General features: G+C 27.8%; 1 protein-coding gene and 2 long non-coding RNA genes across 3 annotated transcripts; 1 reads left to right on the plus strand and 2 right to left on the minus strand.

The window, feature by feature from the left end:
• Positions 1 to 1,298: 1,298 nt before the first annotated feature.
• On the minus strand, positions 1,299 to 5,688 carry LOC130669784 (uncharacterized). The gene is made up of 4 exons (XR_008990255.1): positions 5,525 to 5,688; positions 3,174 to 3,297; positions 3,020 to 3,099; positions 1,299 to 1,620 (listed from the first exon to the last, which is right to left on the minus strand). It is a non-coding gene; the product is annotated as an uncharacterized LOC130669784 (long non-coding RNA).
• A 2,070-nt stretch (positions 5,689 to 7,758) lies between these two features.
• LOC130670133 (uncharacterized) lies at positions 7,759 to 9,806 on the plus strand. The gene is made up of 3 exons (XR_008990312.1): positions 7,759 to 8,013; positions 8,095 to 8,227; positions 9,290 to 9,806. It is a non-coding gene; the product is annotated as an uncharacterized LOC130670133 (long non-coding RNA).
• A 3,377-nt stretch (positions 9,807 to 13,183) lies between these two features.
• Positions 13,184 to 17,574, minus strand: LOC130669754 (chitin deacetylase 1). Its single transcript, XM_057472801.1, has 5 exons — positions 17,106 to 17,574; positions 15,189 to 15,593; positions 14,796 to 15,117; positions 14,410 to 14,709; positions 13,184 to 14,318 (listed from the first exon to the last, which is right to left on the minus strand). Exons 1-5 carry the CDS (start codon positions 17,155 to 17,157, stop codon positions 13,790 to 13,792), a joined length of 1,608 nt encoding a protein of 535 aa, XP_057328784.1. The 5' UTR covers positions 17,158 to 17,574; the 3' UTR covers positions 13,184 to 13,789.
• Between the last annotated feature and the right edge of the window lie 162 nt (positions 17,575 to 17,736).

The raw sequence follows: 17,736 nt of genomic DNA on the forward strand, positions 1-17,736 counted from the left end.
TTTGACTACGGAGTTTTAATGTTGGAATAAATATATATTTAATGAAAACAATTTGTATGCTAAATTCTAGATAAATGAGTTATATAAGTATTCATAATTTTTGTTCCTCGTATTTAGTTTTTTTATGAATAATATAATTACGCTCCCCCCACCCCCAACCTCTTTTGAAGTGAAATTTACTGTGAGGGTATTAAATAAAAAAAAATTCACCACCTTCATTCACTTCGCATTTTTTTAACAGAGTACGCATTAAAATTTGGTATAAATATTGACTTTTTCTGCTTCAGAAATCTTAAAATTATTCAGTATTTCACTTAACCTTGATATCCTCTGCATGATCACGCTAAAGAGTTTATTATTGTATTTTTGTATTTATGTACAACCGGTATCTTATTTTTGTCAAATGAAATTTTCAAATAGTCGTAATATTCAAAGATTTTATATGCAGATGATTGTTAAATAAAATTATTTTAGTATACATTATTTTGGTATACGAAAGAACACTCAGTAAAATTTCGAACCGGTTAAACATGAAGAATAGTCTCGATCGAATGAGTAAATAATTTTTCCAGTTAACTTTTTTTTTTTTTATTTAATCTCTACGTAAAAACTACTTTTGTCTTTTATAAATAATCGTCGTCACGACTCAGTAGTCAAGAAGATAAACAATGAGATACAGTCTAAGTTGAAGGTTCAATAAATGTCAGTTGATGCCAAGTGGCTTTTAAAATCCTTCGACGATATGGCGCCTTCTTCAGATAAAGTACACTGACCTACACTCATCTTTAAGTCCTTTCATTTTATTATTCGTTAATTCTGAAAGTTTAACGAAAACTTAATTTTTTATAAATTTTATTAGTCATGACTCATGACTAAAAAAAGTTTTTTTTTTTTTTTTAAATTATTCTAATATTTAATTTGAATTAGGATGTATAATGTCTTTAGTATATTGAACGATGAACCCTAGTAATCGAAGAGTAAGACATGGTCAAGGTGACAAGCACGTGAGTTGTATACATCTGAGAAACGCAATCTTTTTTTTTTTACCCGCATCTTCTTCCTATCTATAACGTGAATAGAATTCATTTATTAACTCATTAGCTTATTCTTATACTTGATAAATATATATCGAGTTAAGAATAATTATGACCTATTTTAACAAACATTCATTTAACATATGTTTACATTCACTTCATTAATTAAATCACGATAATTTTTAAACTATCTATACAAATCAGTTGAAATGACTGAAGTAAAATATTGACATGAAAAATAATAATTTATTACAAGTCAGTTATTCATATACAAAAATTTATTTTTTCATAGATTAAGATATTGATGGCTCATTCAAAAACGTAGGTAGGAATAAATAAAAAAGTAGGAGAAGAGAAAAGTATGTAACACTAAAAACGGGTGGATATGTGCATCCTGTTTATAATTTTTTTCTTCAGATACTTGTACCTGTCGATGCATCATGCCAAGTAGGCGAGTTTAATTATACATGCACCTCTCGTATTTCGAAATGGCGCTCCCATGATATTATTCGACCCACAGTGGCTATCAATATGACACTCCTTGAAGCTTCTAATCACGCGACAGTGAACTTTTCACCTGAAATACCTGTAATGTTTTATATTTTTTAATTTAATGAAGATGAAAAAAATTTTTTTTTTCAATCAATCCCCCATGAAAAATATTTATAAAAAAAATATAAGTTAAAATATAAAAAAAATATATATAAAAAAAAATATATCTTAGAACATATAAAAAATACATGTATAAAAACATAAAAAAAATATATAAAATTTAGATCAAAAATATATTTTTTATATTTCCATAATTCTATTTTTATGTACTCTAAGATATATTTTTAATATATTTAAAATATATACGAAAATCGGCCAAAATTTAGCTGTTTAAAATATATTTTTTATACATATTTTATATATATTTATATATTTTTCATGTATTTTTTTAATAAATTTTTTTCATGGGGGTATACCACAGAAAAAAAACTTTTTTAAATTATTATTCAGTGTCTTATTGATTAAATGAATGAAAATAATTTTTCATACATGGAGTAATAGTAATAAATTATAAATGTTATTTATTGCAGCTATTAAAAATTCTATTGATTGTACTTGCATTATAAATATTTAACGCACACGTCATGTTTGCAACAAAATAAGGAAATAAAAGGAGTTAATCTGGTAAGAGAAAAAAACGTATCAGTTATGACGAAGAAATTGCGAGAGTTAATAAAACCCGAGGTGATCAAGAGAAGGAGTAGGAAGTTAATAGCCCATATCGGCTGGTGGTTTACCTTCGATGCAATCTACGAGTACACCATGGCCTTCCGTTATTTCACTTGTTCTTTGTAGGACTTGAACAAACATTACCATTGTTTGTTACTTAAACAATGTTAAGTATGAAGCTTACGCAAATTTAAGTTTTCATACCACACGGAAAAAAATGAACTATATAAATTGAGAACGACAAGTAATATAATAAATGATAAAGTGATCAGTAAAAATTATCATTCTAAATAGTAATTTTTTCGTGCATGATTAAAACGTTAATAATTACAGAATAAGTATGAAAATTTATTGTCTATGCAAGAAAAATTACTATTTGAACTTTTGAAATCGTAACTGATAGGGGAGGGTGGGGCAAAGTGGGCCTCCATAAAATTTTATAGAGGCCCACTTTGCCCCACCCTCCCCTACTTTAAAAATTGACTACACGTATCATAAAATTTATTATTTGGAATGTTAAAATTCCCCATATTGTCACCCGGGTTCCGGGTAATAATTTCAAACACTAACTTTTAAAGTTTATTTTTTTCCGTATATGTATTTATAAAAGCATATAATATTTATTTTTTAATTTTAATTTTAGTAAATATATTTATAATTTAAAAAATAATACTAATAATAATAATTAGAAATGTATTTTCAATCGTAAAATGTATCTTAAGATGAAAGTGTGTCAGTTGACCCGAATTTTTACCATACATCACCTTTCTAAATTAACCTTCGAGATGTCGGTATATCGTTGTCGCATCGCGTCGATTTCCAATTTCATCGAGAAACGTCTCGGCTGCAATGGAAAGTTCGAATGCTTTATTAACTTTTAATCTAATTTCATTCTATTAAGATTTTATGATTACATACACAGTTGAAAAATTTGTATTAAATCACACTGGCAATTAAGAAAAGCCGTGAAGTCTCAGCAGCAGAGCTTATGGTCTCGAAAATGGGCTAAAATGAGCCAAAATCCTCATTCTGGCCCCATAATCTTAGAACAAAATATCAAAATATTAAGTTATAGGGTGACAGCTGCTTAGGTGCGTTAAATACGATCCCTTGCCCTAAGAAAATTATATTGGTAGGTTGAGAAAGCCGTGGATTTTAAGCAGAAGAGCTTTAACCTTTGAAAATGAGAGCTGCAACCCACTCATGAAAAGTTTAAAACGAAATAATTTATAAATTTTCGACGAGGAAGATCATTCAGTATCCCTATCCAAAAATTCCCATAGAATCCACTCAACTGCGACAAAAAGCGCATAGAAACCAATACAGTCTATAGGATTCTATGCGGTTTTTGTCGCAGTTGAGTGGATTCTATGGGAATTTTTGAATAGGGATAGCATCCTCAGTGCTTTCGCGCCTGAGGTATGCAAAAACGCAACGACGTAATTAATTGTTTTAATGTGTTCGAAGATACTTTTATTACACTATTACAAATTCACTTTGTGACTCCAGTAGAGGGGCCAAATAGTGAAAAAATGGGTAAAATAGCTACTTATTCTAACTTAATTGCTAACAACTTTTTTTCTAATCAATCGATCTGGCTAAAAATTGGCTCAGACCTAGATTAAGATCCTCACAGTCGAAATAAAAATTGTGAAAACACCGACATAATCCAAGGTATTGTCAAGTTAAAAATATTGTAAATAATGTTTTCAAGCTTTTTGAACTCGAAAACAGCGGTAAGTTTTGGGGCTGTTTTTTTATCAACTTAAAATTTATTAATTAATTTTCAAGCTGTCATTTTTGCAAGTCGAGAAATTTTATTGTGAAATTAATGAATTTTTTAAATTTAGGAAAAGACAAAAAGTAAAAAATTTATCTATGTGCGATGCGGCAATATGAACTATACAATTCACCTCTGAGGTATTTTTGTCTTGCGAAATTTTAATGTATTTTAATATATTCAATAAGGCAATGAGAATTCATCGAACAGACTCGTTGAACAATAATTCACTTCCCATCACTGCGGGATTTTAACTCATTCGTCGATGGATTCTCGCGTTCGAATTTCAGTGAGCTAGTTTTATCATTTATACAGAATATATTGTATAAAATATAATCAAAATTTCAATCCTGATATACTATCAGTTACGTAACCAATACAGAATATTTGTATGGAAATTAAATTTTTATTAACCTTTGCAGTTGAGATACTGTAATAATTTGTTAATAGTGTCTTTTCTATACGATAACTCTCTTAATATTTGTAAATGGCAATTTATAATATCAAAAGTCAAAATAAGAAAGTGAAATGTCTTGTCATCAATATTTTATTAACAGTAAAGTAAAATTAATTAATTTCAAAATCTTGATACTGAAAATTAAAATAAAAAAAATTTTTTTTAAATGATACATAGTAAAGTTATGTACTTATCGTAATTTTTGTGGAATATAAAATTAATTATGTACTGCAAGTACTTATGGTATGACCTTGTTTGTTGTTACTTTCACTCATTGACCAGTAACTGCAGGATTATATACAAACTCTGATTCGTGTTTACTAGGAGTGTGCGAATTGTGTTCGAAGCCTTCTAATTGTTCGTCAATTTTTGAATTCCTCAATTCAAATCGAGAAAATTGCGACAAGCATATGAATATTTAATTTTTATTTAATGGTGAACTTATATGGAGAAATTATTTTTGTTCGAAATACAATATATGGTTTCATATTAAAGCAGGATCATGTTGGCTACCTGGTGGAAATTGAAATAAACACATGCAAAAATTACTATGGCCATAGTAAAATTTACAGCGGTTACAGTAATTCGCGATATCATCGTTCTCAATTTTACTATGGTCATAATAATTTTTGCATGCGTTCATTTCAATTTCCTCCAGGTGGCCAACATGATCCTGCTTTAATGTGACACCATAGCATTTTGAATAAGAATAATTCTTGTTTTTGAAAACTTCTTGAACAAGAATAATATTTCTCCTTGTAGTTTTTTAAAGTAACCAAAAGTAATTATATTCTAGATTCAAATTTGAGCAATTATTAATTAATTAATATTCAAGTAATTATTAATTAATTTCCAGCACCGTTTTTTTCTATGTACAGAAAGTAAAATGTAAGTTTTATATGGGATTTATTCACTTACTTTTTCATTTTGTCGTATGTAAAAGGCTATATTTATTACAAAAATAACTATTCAAATTTTGAATTCGGATACGACATTGGCTATTGTAATCGGATTATGTTGAATATTATATACCTTTTTTTTCGCTACAGATACAGCAGAAATGTAAACACTAATAGACTAGTCTCGTGGTATTTGTGAGACTAATCCCGTAACTGCAATATTACTAGCTCTGCTGTTGTACCGGAACTCCTCTCGCAAATTAAATAATAAAAGTCCTGTTGCCGTAACAAAGCTTGTTAATTACTCAATTACAATTCGAAATGAAAATCTAGTGTACAAACAATTTTTTATTGGATGAAATACAAATTTTTATTATAAATAAAATAATTGTACGCACAAATAAAATATATATATTTGCTGTTGGAGGACTACTTCACAGGACTAAGTCTGGTTGCAACAACCTGTTTTTTTTTCTTCTCAGTATGATGTGGTTTTTTGACATACATACGCACAAACGTACATATGTAGGAAAATAAAATAAAAATAAAAATAAAAAATTCATCCAGACAAGTAAATTTGGACCAAGTGTGGTACGAGTGTTGCTTTGATCACCTTTGGATAACTTTCACTGTCAAACACTATGTGTCACGTAATACCAACAGCCAAGCTGAGAGTGGAGAGTAGACCAACTGGTTAAGCCAGAATCAGGCGGAGAGAGAATTTAAGATAGAAACAAAAATAAAGAGTTAAAAAAAAAATAAAATAAAAAAATATAATATTGAAAAATTCCTTTGATATTGTTTATAATTTAATGTATCATTATTACCGAATAAAAAATAATGTATTGATTAATTAAATTATATTGATTTAAATTGATTAGATATTTTATAGTATAATAATTTGGAATGTAAAGATAGAATATAATTGATTATTAACGTGGAAAAAGAAATAAACTGTTCTCAATACGACTTGAATAAATTTAATTTGACTTTATTGTTGTATTCACAGTATCAGATTTCGAAGAGAAAATAAATAGAGCGTAAAACTCGTGAAGTGAAAAATTAAAAATGAAATTGAAAAACAGAGCTAGAAATTCAAAGTCTTTTACTAATAAAACAAATTTTTGTTCAGTATAATTTACTGAAGTGTGAGCGTGCTGTGTTACGATGAAAATAACTTTCATCATATTGAATAATATAAAAAATATATAATCATGTTTATAGTATACAAATTATTTATTTAAAAATATTTATAAATACAAATGGTTTGAAAGATTTTAAATGACATTTATCAATTATTAGATTACTCATTGCATCTCGATTAGGAAGAAACAGTCGTTTGGAATGTCATATGGGTGGGCGTTTTTATGAGGTGTGGTACAAATTATAAGAACGTTAAGAAAAAAATAAAGGGATAAAAAGAAAGCTTCGGTTATGTCTATTCTACTGCCCAACAACAATGACAAAAGAGATAAGAATGTCACAAGTCATTTAAAGTGAGATATTAAATCTCGGAATGAAGAAACATAGTCACAGATATGCTTTCTTTTTTTGACTTCACTTTGACCTTTAATATGATAGTCATAGTGCAGAAAATGAGCGCCTCATTTCATGCAGGGATGTAACAGGATGTTAGAAAACTGGCTCAGTTCATTTAAATAATACTTGTAAAATTATCACTTTTTTATTTCTTCTTTTGGGTGACGCTCTTTTCCACCATTGCTCAATAATTCTTAAAATTATTTAAAAAATATGTTTCTTAGATTTATATATCTCATTATATAATATCTTATCTTTAAAGTAAGAAAATTTTTAATAACGAATTCAATTTTATAATATCTGCGGTAACGAGACCAATGGCAGTACACTCAGAAAATTAAGTAATTGTGTTTATTATCCTAAATTTTTAATTCCAATCATCTAGAATGATTCGAAAGTTTTTAAATGCAAAGATAGTGCTATAATTTTTTTTAATAGAGATAATAATATCCGGATGGTAACGGTTTTATCAGGATGGTAAAAATTACCATCAGGATGATAACAGTTACTATCAGTGATTGTAATTAACATTATTACGATCTAGATGATTTATACAATCATCTAGATAATATTCACTACTATCGGATTGATAGTAAAAATTTAACCATCACTAGATGGAAATTCCTATCATTTAATGTTCTGAGTGTACACATACTTCATTTTCTTCTTTTGAAAGATGAAAAGTTCAAACCCATAGTTCCGCTATTGATCTTGTTAACCCAGAATGTAATATTTGTAAGTAATAATAAAAAATATATTTGTAAAGTTATTATTTTTGTTATTTTTCGAACAAACGACATAAGATTTAGTATTGTGGTTATGTAAACATTTAATAAATAATTTTTTGATATGATGAACAAACAGTTTGCTAAATTTTTAAGTTTCTTATTTGTAAGACTTGAAATATTATTTTTTCAAAGGAAATTAAATTTTATAGTGATAAATTATTTTTTATGAAGCCTTGATCAAACACAAAGTTTCATATAAATTATAGTGGTGAAAAAGAATATGTTACCTTTGTCATTTTTCCGAGTGTTGGTATTGGATGTTTTTTAATGGAACTTTGTGAAAATAATTATAAAGGTAATTATAAACTTAATTACTTTCTTTTGGATTTTATATGAATAATAAATTTCAATTCATATGGAATATAAATTTTTTCAGGTCATTTATACGCACAATGACAATATTAGAAAAAATTCTGCTATGCTGTCTTGCACTATTTCTTATTTTTATGAATTGTAATGATGCTATACCATTAATGCTATTACTAGGATTCGTTGGATTTGTAATTCTGGTATCTTAAATATTATAGTATTCAATATCATGCAATCCAAGATATACTTTTTGTACCCCTGATTAAAAGAAACGATTCGAATAATGAAAATTCTAATAAGCGATTACAATGTATTTGAAACGATTCAAAATTGAGAAATCTAATACTCGTAAATCTATTTTAACAGTTAGATTGCATTTAAAACAATTAGGAAAATCTAATTGAATAGAATCGTTTTGAATCGACAAATACTAATTATAAATTATCGATTCAAATCTATTTAAAAGTATATAAAACGATTCGAAGCATTAATCTCTAAACATGAATAAGTGAAATAAGTGAATATTCACTAATTCTGAGTGCCAACCGAACCACTTTTTAAAATTAGTGGTTCGGTTTGCACTTGGAATTAGTGAATATTCACTTATTTTCACTAATTCATGTTTAGAGATTAAATTGTTTCGAATTGTTTTGAATCTACCTACAAATCAGCAATTAATCTAGTATTTGTCATTTCAAATCTATTTAAAACAATTTAAAAGATTGAAATTTTTCGAATTGTTTTAAATCGCCGTGGCGGGCCAAAAATTTAACTATTATTTGTCGATTCAAAAGTATTTGAAAAATAAAATCTTTTTTAATCGTTTTTTATACGTCGATTCAAAACGATTCATTTTTATTTCCTCTTCAAAAACGATGTTGATTAAGTCGATTTAAAAGTATTCCAAAAGATTAAAAAAAATTTTTTTGAATCGTTTCGAATCGATTTTAATCGTTTCTTTTAATCACCCATACGAAAAAAATATATATCCGGATATATCCGGGCAAATCTGCATATATGAGACATATAATTGTATATTATGTTGCATATATGCGACACATTCCAGATTTTCCCGGATATATCCTGATATATATTTTTTTCGTATGAGCAGGGGTTTTGATTTAATGAAAATATCATAAAAGTATAAAATATTACGTTTTATACCTTCGATGATAATACCTGATGAGATTAAATATAAAAAACAATAATTATAAATTGAGAAACACAAGTTTATGCATATTAAAAAAAATTATTATTTGCAGTGTGATTGAACGGTAAATGGCTAATGAAAAATATTTATTGCACACTTCACTATATTATCAATAATAATTACTTTAACTTGTAATACAAGAGATTTTACTCGTTGAAGCATTACGGGGTCACTATCACACCGGGAGCACGAGTTTATTTTATGTCTACATATAATAATTAGCTATCTGGTACGAGGTGCAGAAATAGACCGAAACTTAACTTTTTTTTATTGCCTTGGTTTTAAGATGTCTATTTTCTGTATAATGATATCATTCATTTTATATTCAATGATATTCGTGAGAAAGTTGATGAATAGATTGGTTTTTGTAGTGACCTAGAATAGTAAATTAAATCTTCAATCACGTAAATTGAGAATAAAAAATTTGCGCAATGTTTATATCCTGTAGCCTGTTTACAATTGTTTCTATTATACGTATAAATAAATTATTAAATAATAATGAATAGTAAAAATAGTAAATACATTAATGAAGTTATTTAAATTATTTTTGTTATGCTTTGTATAGTAAAAAAAAAAAATTTTGATCAAGAGTAAAATAAATTTCTATTCAAAGTGTGAGATGTTTTCTGTTATTTACCGAAATTGATAATTCTTAGCAAAATTTTTTCAAAGAATTTTATTTGAGTAATGTTATCAAAGGAAAAAATCTGACCATGTGGACCAATCTCAAAACACTGCTGTGTACAAGCTCAGAGAGCTCAAAAACATTATCACAGTGGAAAGCGCCCCGGCCTAGTAATCAGAAGCATCTCGGTTCGAGTCCCAGTAGCGCCCTAATAATTTTATTCTTTGTATCCCATTAACTTTTTTTTTCGTATATCTTAAATATCTCAGAATCTATTTGATTCAATGATCTAAAATTTTTTGGAAATCTGAGTTCGAAACTCTTTCGAATGCCACAAGAAACATCTAGATCGGTTCATTCATTAATTAGATATGAGATATACATCCGTCTACACCCACAGACACACACACACATACACGCACACACATACACACAATCTCGATTTTTGAAAATCAAGGTGAAACCAATACCTTTCCCAATTTTTTGAAAATCGTCAATTTTTTTAGCGGGAAGTTAAAAATTTTATTTTTTTTTTAACTTTGGAGGCTTATAATTTTTTTGGTGTTATAGCTACAAGCATGGCTATCCACGACACTTTGGTAAAGAGTTTCATTTCTTATGAGGATGTGGAAATCAAAATTGGAAAAAAAAATTTTCTTATATTTTTTAACGAAAATTAGAAAAAATTTTTACGTAGATATTAGTAACAACAATAGTACAAGTTACAGTATGTCTGCTTACACAGGTAGTAGTCGTTCATTTGATAGAATTAATCTTTAATTCGTGTTTTCTCACCTACTAACCTAGTAATAGCTTACACATGTACAGTAAAAGTAAATTTCACCAACTTTTAATAAATTATGAATCTAATGATCTGTAGATTAACAGAATGAAGTTTATATCCTAGAAGTAGGTAATAATAATTATCATGTCTTGAACGTCTTCAATATTTGTAAATAAATAAATTTATGTTTTCTTAAGTATAATTGATTAAAATTACATCATTAATATTTTATGTCAAGGAAAATAGATTATTTATAATGAAAAAAATATAATATTATAAATAAATAGACAAATAGTATATTAATTATTTTTATAAATGAAATCATCATTTGATAAGTTATTTTAAATAAAATAGTAACGTATTAATGTATGCTGATCATACTTATTTAAAATGCATTCAGAAAAGATATGTCGAGATGTCAAGATTCAAAGTAGTGTTGGCCTCGTGGTTTGAGCGCCAATGGTGTCTTGATCATACGCTTTCACTACTTTCGCTTACACGTGATTTTAAAGATGTTTAGTATTTATCTCCTTCAACGATTTATTCCTTATGCTTAACCATTTTGTTGAAAACTCGTACATAGACGATCTCTTCTTTTTTAGACTTAGAGTTTGACCCTCTGGACTTTCAGGAAATTTCATAAAACCAGAAATTTCGTACTTAATTCAGTATGTCTATGAAAACAAGTTATTGAATTAACTTTTTTTATATTTTTTATCAGCTACCGTATGATTAATAAAGATCAGAAAATATTTTTATTTGTTGCCACCTAATTTATATGTTTTTTTTTTGTTTATTCAAATTTCGTTACGTAGCTTAATGTTTTGTAAATAAGTTTAATTCAATAAAAATATGATATCATTTAATTTTGTTTCTAAATAATATTTTTAGCAGTTAATAAATTTAACTACTTATAAAAATTAAGTCAGAAATCATATATATATATATATATATATATATATATATTTTACTTGAATTTATTTAACAACAATTTTATGATTTTACGTAATATATTAACTGCGGCGGGATGGGAAAGAATAAATGAAAAGACACGATAACTCAGCAATAGACAAATAACGAATAGAATTATTCAGCGAGAACAACTGTGACGATCAGTACCAGATAAGTTATTTTTACAAATGTCATTTTAATTATCTTTTCGCAATATCATTCTAAAGTTATTCATACAGTTTAGAGAAAACATGATAAAATGAAGTTGAAATTTTGTATTTATTAAATTTGAATGTCTGATTATGGGAGAGGTTTTGGAATGCAAATGCTTCAGCCAGTTGGCATTTGATGAGACTGCCAACTTTCAAAACTTTTTTTTTACATATTTGTTTCCATCTCTCAAACTATGATATTATATTTACTAAGATTACAACAAAAACTGTAAAAAAAATATTAAATACTCGTCATTTTATGAAATTTAATTTTTTTTTATAGTCTTTAAACGAATTTGAAATAATCAAACGTTTTAATATTTTTTAATTAATTATTTCACATTAATATCTGATATTCTTCTTTAAATTTTATTAACTGAATGACTAAGTGATAAATTGATAATTAAGTAAAAGTCATCAATTCAATAAAAAATTATATTATTTACAAACTTATAGTATCCATACATTCACTTACATTCGTACATTAAAAATACTTAATAACTGCAGGTTCATTTAAACGCTGGGAATTTTACCTCCAGTTTCTTGACATCCTTCACCCATGCATTATTATTTTGATACCAGCATTTTTCTTAACCTTGATCTTAATTCAATGCTTAAGACGACGTATACCATTGATTTTTTTTTTAACTTTTTTTTTTTATTCCGCACTTATGACCTCGACTATACGTCAAAATTCCATGAAAGTCGTAAACAGTAAATAAAATTTGTTATGAAATTTTTTTACTTCTTCCTTAGATTAAGTTTTCCTGATTAAGAAAAATTATTTGAAGTAATTCGAAAAAATTTGAAATGATTTAAGACAATTAGAATTGACTAATATATAGATATACACTTAGCATGGATTAAATCATTTGTCTTAATAAGGGTTTTATTTGAATATTTGTATACTTAATAATATTAACAGATACCAATAAATTAATATATATATATATATAGATGTAGAGGAAAGGCAAATATATAAGTCCTTTTTTCTTGAAGGGTCTATTTTTCCCTAATCTCGTCTATATGATGATAACAGTAGTGGATTTACACTAGGGGCAGACGGGGCAAGTGCCCAGGGCGGCATATTTTTTAGGGCGGCAAAATTTTGAAAAATTGAATATATGAACTATAAGTTCAAGTACAATTCCAGTATTGGGTCGGATTTTTTTCCGGTGCCCAGGGGCGGCATTAAGTTTAAATCCGGCCCTGGATGTTAAGTATAAAGGATAAAATAATATAGGTAAAATAAAATATATATGACACTAAATTAATTAATTTTGACATCATTTTATTGCAGAATTTGTATTTGATATTCAGTTATAATTGCAAAACATATCACTTAGTTAAAATTATACATACCACATTACGGTAAAGTATAAATTATATATTTATATAATTATTTAATAGAATAATCCTTAAAAAAAAATGTAAGGATATTTTTGTGTAAGATTTGACGAAATGCTCATGAGTTAAAAGATTACAAAAATCAATTTAAATTTAATAATTTTACAGGCAATATAAAAAAAACTGTATTGAGATAGTAGTTTGAGAATGAAATATATAAACGTGGCTATAATACACACTTCTTTACTGACAGTTTTATTTATATTTTGATAAAGTACTAGAAAAGAAGTAATAAGCTATTTTTTTATTTATTTTTATCTATCAATTTTCCGTTTTATTATTAATTAAAATAATATTATCAATTACGAAGTTTATCATATTAACTTCATAGTGACCACTCCAGCTCTCGAAAAGTAAATTTTTAATTTTTAGTTTACATAAAAAAAAAGTATGAAAATTGTATCCTAATAAAATTTTGGGCACTCGATCACGTAGATCACATTAAATTGTTTTTTTTTGTATTTTAAAAAAAAACTATATTCACAGCACGGATTTTAACATTATCATAATTAATATTTAAATCACGTGCAGTTTAAGTCATGACAAGTAAATTAAATATTTATATAGAGGGATTTAAAAAAAACCGTCGCCAGTTGGGTCATTCAACCAGGGATAATTATTAGGACACCTAACGCAAGATTGAAGATTTATTGTTTCACCGGGTACTTCTTTTGATGTAAGTTTACAAGTATGAGGAACCCAACATGCTGGTGGCCCATCAACAACACACTTTTCCTTCCATGGTTCAAAGTTTTTGGATTCAGTAATAGTACGTGGATTTTGAATCCATTGAATTACTTGTGTCATTGTAACAAAGTAAACATCATTGTGATTGGCAAGAATTTCGTCGATCCAATAGAGAAAAGCATCAAGATATTCTGGATTATTTTTTAACCACGCGGCATGGAAATAAAGACCAAGTGGCGCGCGATTTTGATCATAATGACGATCAAAATTATGATTCAAAAAGTTGTAAAATTGATCACCGCTCAAAATATTACTGCATGAATCAACCATAGCACATCCAGGTAAGTATTCATCGTTTTGTGGATCTTCTCTTCTGTCAAGTTCGTTCATAACCATTTCCCATACGGCATGAGACCTAGAATATAAATAATAATAATAATAAATAAATTTGTCTACTGTTGAGGCAATTTATTAAGTATAAAAAAAGTTAAATGTCAATTATTCACCTGGTTGGACAATGTTGAAGGTTTCCGTGACATCTATGCGGCATTCTAAAGTACATAGTATACGGCCATAGAGGTGGATTATTGAGGGCTGCGGTAATTGTCGAGTCATAGAGAAAAGCTTGTTCTTCCATCATAGTAAATTGATTATTTCCACCAACACGTAAATAAGGTGCGCGTACACCAACAACACTATTGTCTGTCAAATTTGCATATTTTTCTGCAATTATTCTCATACCAGCCATTTCTTTTGCCCATTCATCAACAGTTGCATCAGACCAAAATCGTTCATCATCATTGTGTCTTAAAAAAAAAATAGGAAAAGATAATTAATTAATTAAATATATTTATCTTATGTTTATAATTTTTAAAATAAATAATTTACTTACGAAATAGAATGTACAGCTATTTCATGGCCTTTTCTGTGCATTTCTTGGACTGCTGAATAATTTGTGTATTTATGTGAGACAAAGAATGTAGCCTTGATATCACAACCATTTGGATTTTTACGTTTTCCACTGAAAATTTCTTTGTACAGTCCAATGTTATTATTATTTATTGCATCGTCAAAAGTTATTGTTATCATTTGTGGTACGTCTTTTGAGGGGAGATCACCGGGGATAGTAGTACCGTCTTCAGAACAAAAACAATCTGGTAAAACACAAACTGCTGGATCACAAGGTGGTGCCCTGTTTGGATCGTTATCCATATCTGAAAAAAATAAAATAAATATTGAATATTTATTTATTTTATTTGAATATCAAAAATAATTATTTACTAACCACAACTGTTTTCATCAGATCCATCAGAACAATCTTTTTCCCCATTACAAAACAGCCCTCGTTCGATACAAGATGTATCAGCGCATGCCAAAAAACCATCTTGACAAAGTGGTTCTTCAGTTACAAGTAAAGGTTTAGCTTTACGTTCCTTATTTTTAAGTTTACAATTATTAACAGCATCTTTCCAATCGCAAGTTTGTTTGTCAATGTCAAAATAAAGACCCGCTGGACAACGTATGGCTTGCAAACCTGAACTTGTACACTGGATTACATCTCGACAATTGTCACCTTCGCCGGCGACAAGTCGAAACCACTCGCCTGCATCTTTATCCTTGCATATTTCACTTTCAAAGCTTTCATCTTTTTTTGGTTCATCTTGACGTTTTACACGTACATTTGATCCGTCTGTAAAGAGTAATCAATTTTCTTTTTATTGTATTTGTTGGGAATTTAGGTATGGTAATCGTGAATGAAACAAATCAGTTTATTAAACGAATTAAAATTATTTATTTTTATTTAAATACGCGCTCTAGGGTACCCTACGTATGTCTTCACTCGTAAGAGATTTAGCTTAGACTAACTTATTCTTTTAATATTATTTAACACTGAGGTCTAAAAATTTCTCCCCTCTTTGTATAACAAAGATGTCTACCCTGGTGGAAATTTTTCGGAATTTCCTCTGAAAAACTCAGTTCTAAAGTTCTAAAGACTTTTTCAGAGAAAAGTCCGAAAAATTTCCATCAGGGTAAGTTCAAAATATATATATATATATATATATATATATATATATATATATATATATATATATATATATATATATATATATATAAGTGCAAATGAAGAAAAACATATTGCCTTGCATTTACTTGGAATCTCTCGTCGACCCAAGTACTTAAGGTCATAAAATTTGATCCATGCTAGCTTTCTTTTCCTTAAGTAAACATATATACATATTTTGAACTCGACTTAAATATATATACTACGACTTAAATGCAACACTGTTCAAAATATTATTTTGAACTGAATATTGAGTAAAGAGAAATATTAAATAAAATATATATCGGAATATCCCGTAAGGAAAAAGTATATATCCGTATATATTTGGGCAAATCTGAATATATGCCGCATATATGAGACATATATTCAATTTTACCTGTATATATACTTTTTCCGTACGGGTAAAAATTGATTTTTGTACAGAGAATCCAACAGTATTGTATACATTTTTTCATTTCATATTATTTATTATATAAATTGAATTAAAATAATATACTTTTTTCAACATAAATTTGTCACATATGTTTGAATTTTATTTTTTTTGCTACACAAGCCTTTGAGTTATATGTTATGGAGAGACGGCGAAAGTTTCTCCCACCTCAGTAAGATAGTCTGAAGCGGCAGTGACGTCAAGTTAACAAGAGAGAAAGAGAGATTCAGCCCTGGGCTTTCACGTTCTAATCTCTTATGCAACTTTCGTTGCGCTTATGTACTCGTTAATAAATTAAATATTAAAATAATAATTATTTATAAATTAATAAATAAAATATATAAATGATCTTTTATTTATAAAAATTTATAATAACTAGAAATTAAACGTGGACGATGATTTAAATAGTGAGAGAACCGGTTTTTGAATTTAATACCATCGATATGTTGATTATCATAAAACCCATGTTCAGAGAAATTTAGTATAAATTAACTTACACGGTTAAAAATTTAATCGTAAGAAATTTTTACCTTTCTCCGATAACAAAATAATTTTTTTTTAATGCAACGATTATTATTAGAGCAATAAAAAAATATTTAAATTTATAAAATTGATAATAAGAAAAATATTAATTATTTATTTTTGAAATTTTAAGCAATTATTATACAGTCTTTTGAATTAAAAAAGAAAAAGCTAAATAAATAACTTACGTGTTACAGCAAGTGTCGTGACAAATAGAAAAGTCACAATCGAGGACTTCATGATCCTCGATAGTTTTTTAAACCGCGCGACAGTAAATGTCGCGCACTGTTAATTTAAAAAAAAAAAAACTTTTAATTATATACTTTACAATAAGACGTTTACGGGTAACGTGTCATATGTTTCTTTTCTCTCTGGTGGACACTTCCACTTGCTCTTTTATGGGTCCACCGATGACCGGTAATGATGTTGGTGGTGGTAATTAAAGAAGAAGGATAGTAATAAAAATAAAAGTAAGAGAAAGGTGTAAAAATGTTTTTGAAATTCACTGATTATAATAAATATTTATTAATAACCACCGTTAAAGAACATGGATTAAAATAATTAATTTTTTAAAGAAATTATATTTTTCGATGACACTTTAGAGTGGGGCGCGGACCTTGGATCGTAGGTACCGCTTATGAACTGGCTGAGCCGCGCCACTCACTGGGCTTTATATTGCCACCACTACCTTCATAAGTATAAGGGGTCCCAGAGAACGAGGTGTTCATGAGTCCCCTCTCGATCAGGTTAACATCTGTGACATTCTGCGACAACTCTATTATTAAAAATATTAAATAGACCCTACTGTTTTTAATCACT

This window comes from Microplitis mediator, chromosome 6 (assembly GCF_029852145.1).
Source record: "Microplitis mediator isolate UGA2020A chromosome 6, iyMicMedi2.1, whole genome shotgun sequence".
Classification (NCBI taxonomy): Eukaryota; Metazoa; Arthropoda; class Insecta; order Hymenoptera; family Braconidae; genus Microplitis; species Microplitis mediator.

Bases quoted from the DNA above. Each gene is read 5' to 3' on its own strand.
- LOC130669754 (XM_057472801.1), bottom strand. From the start codon at position 17,157: ATGAAGTCCTCGATTGTGACTTTTCTATTTGTCACGACACTTGCTGTA. The intron at 15,594-17,105 runs GTAAGTTATTTA...TACTCTTTACAG, and splicing joins CACGACACTTGCTGTAACAC to ACGGATCAAATGTACGTGTA. The intron at 15,118-15,188 runs GTTAGTAAATAA...TATTTTTTTCAG, and splicing joins ATCTGATGAAAACAGTTGTG to ATATGGATAACGATCCAAAC.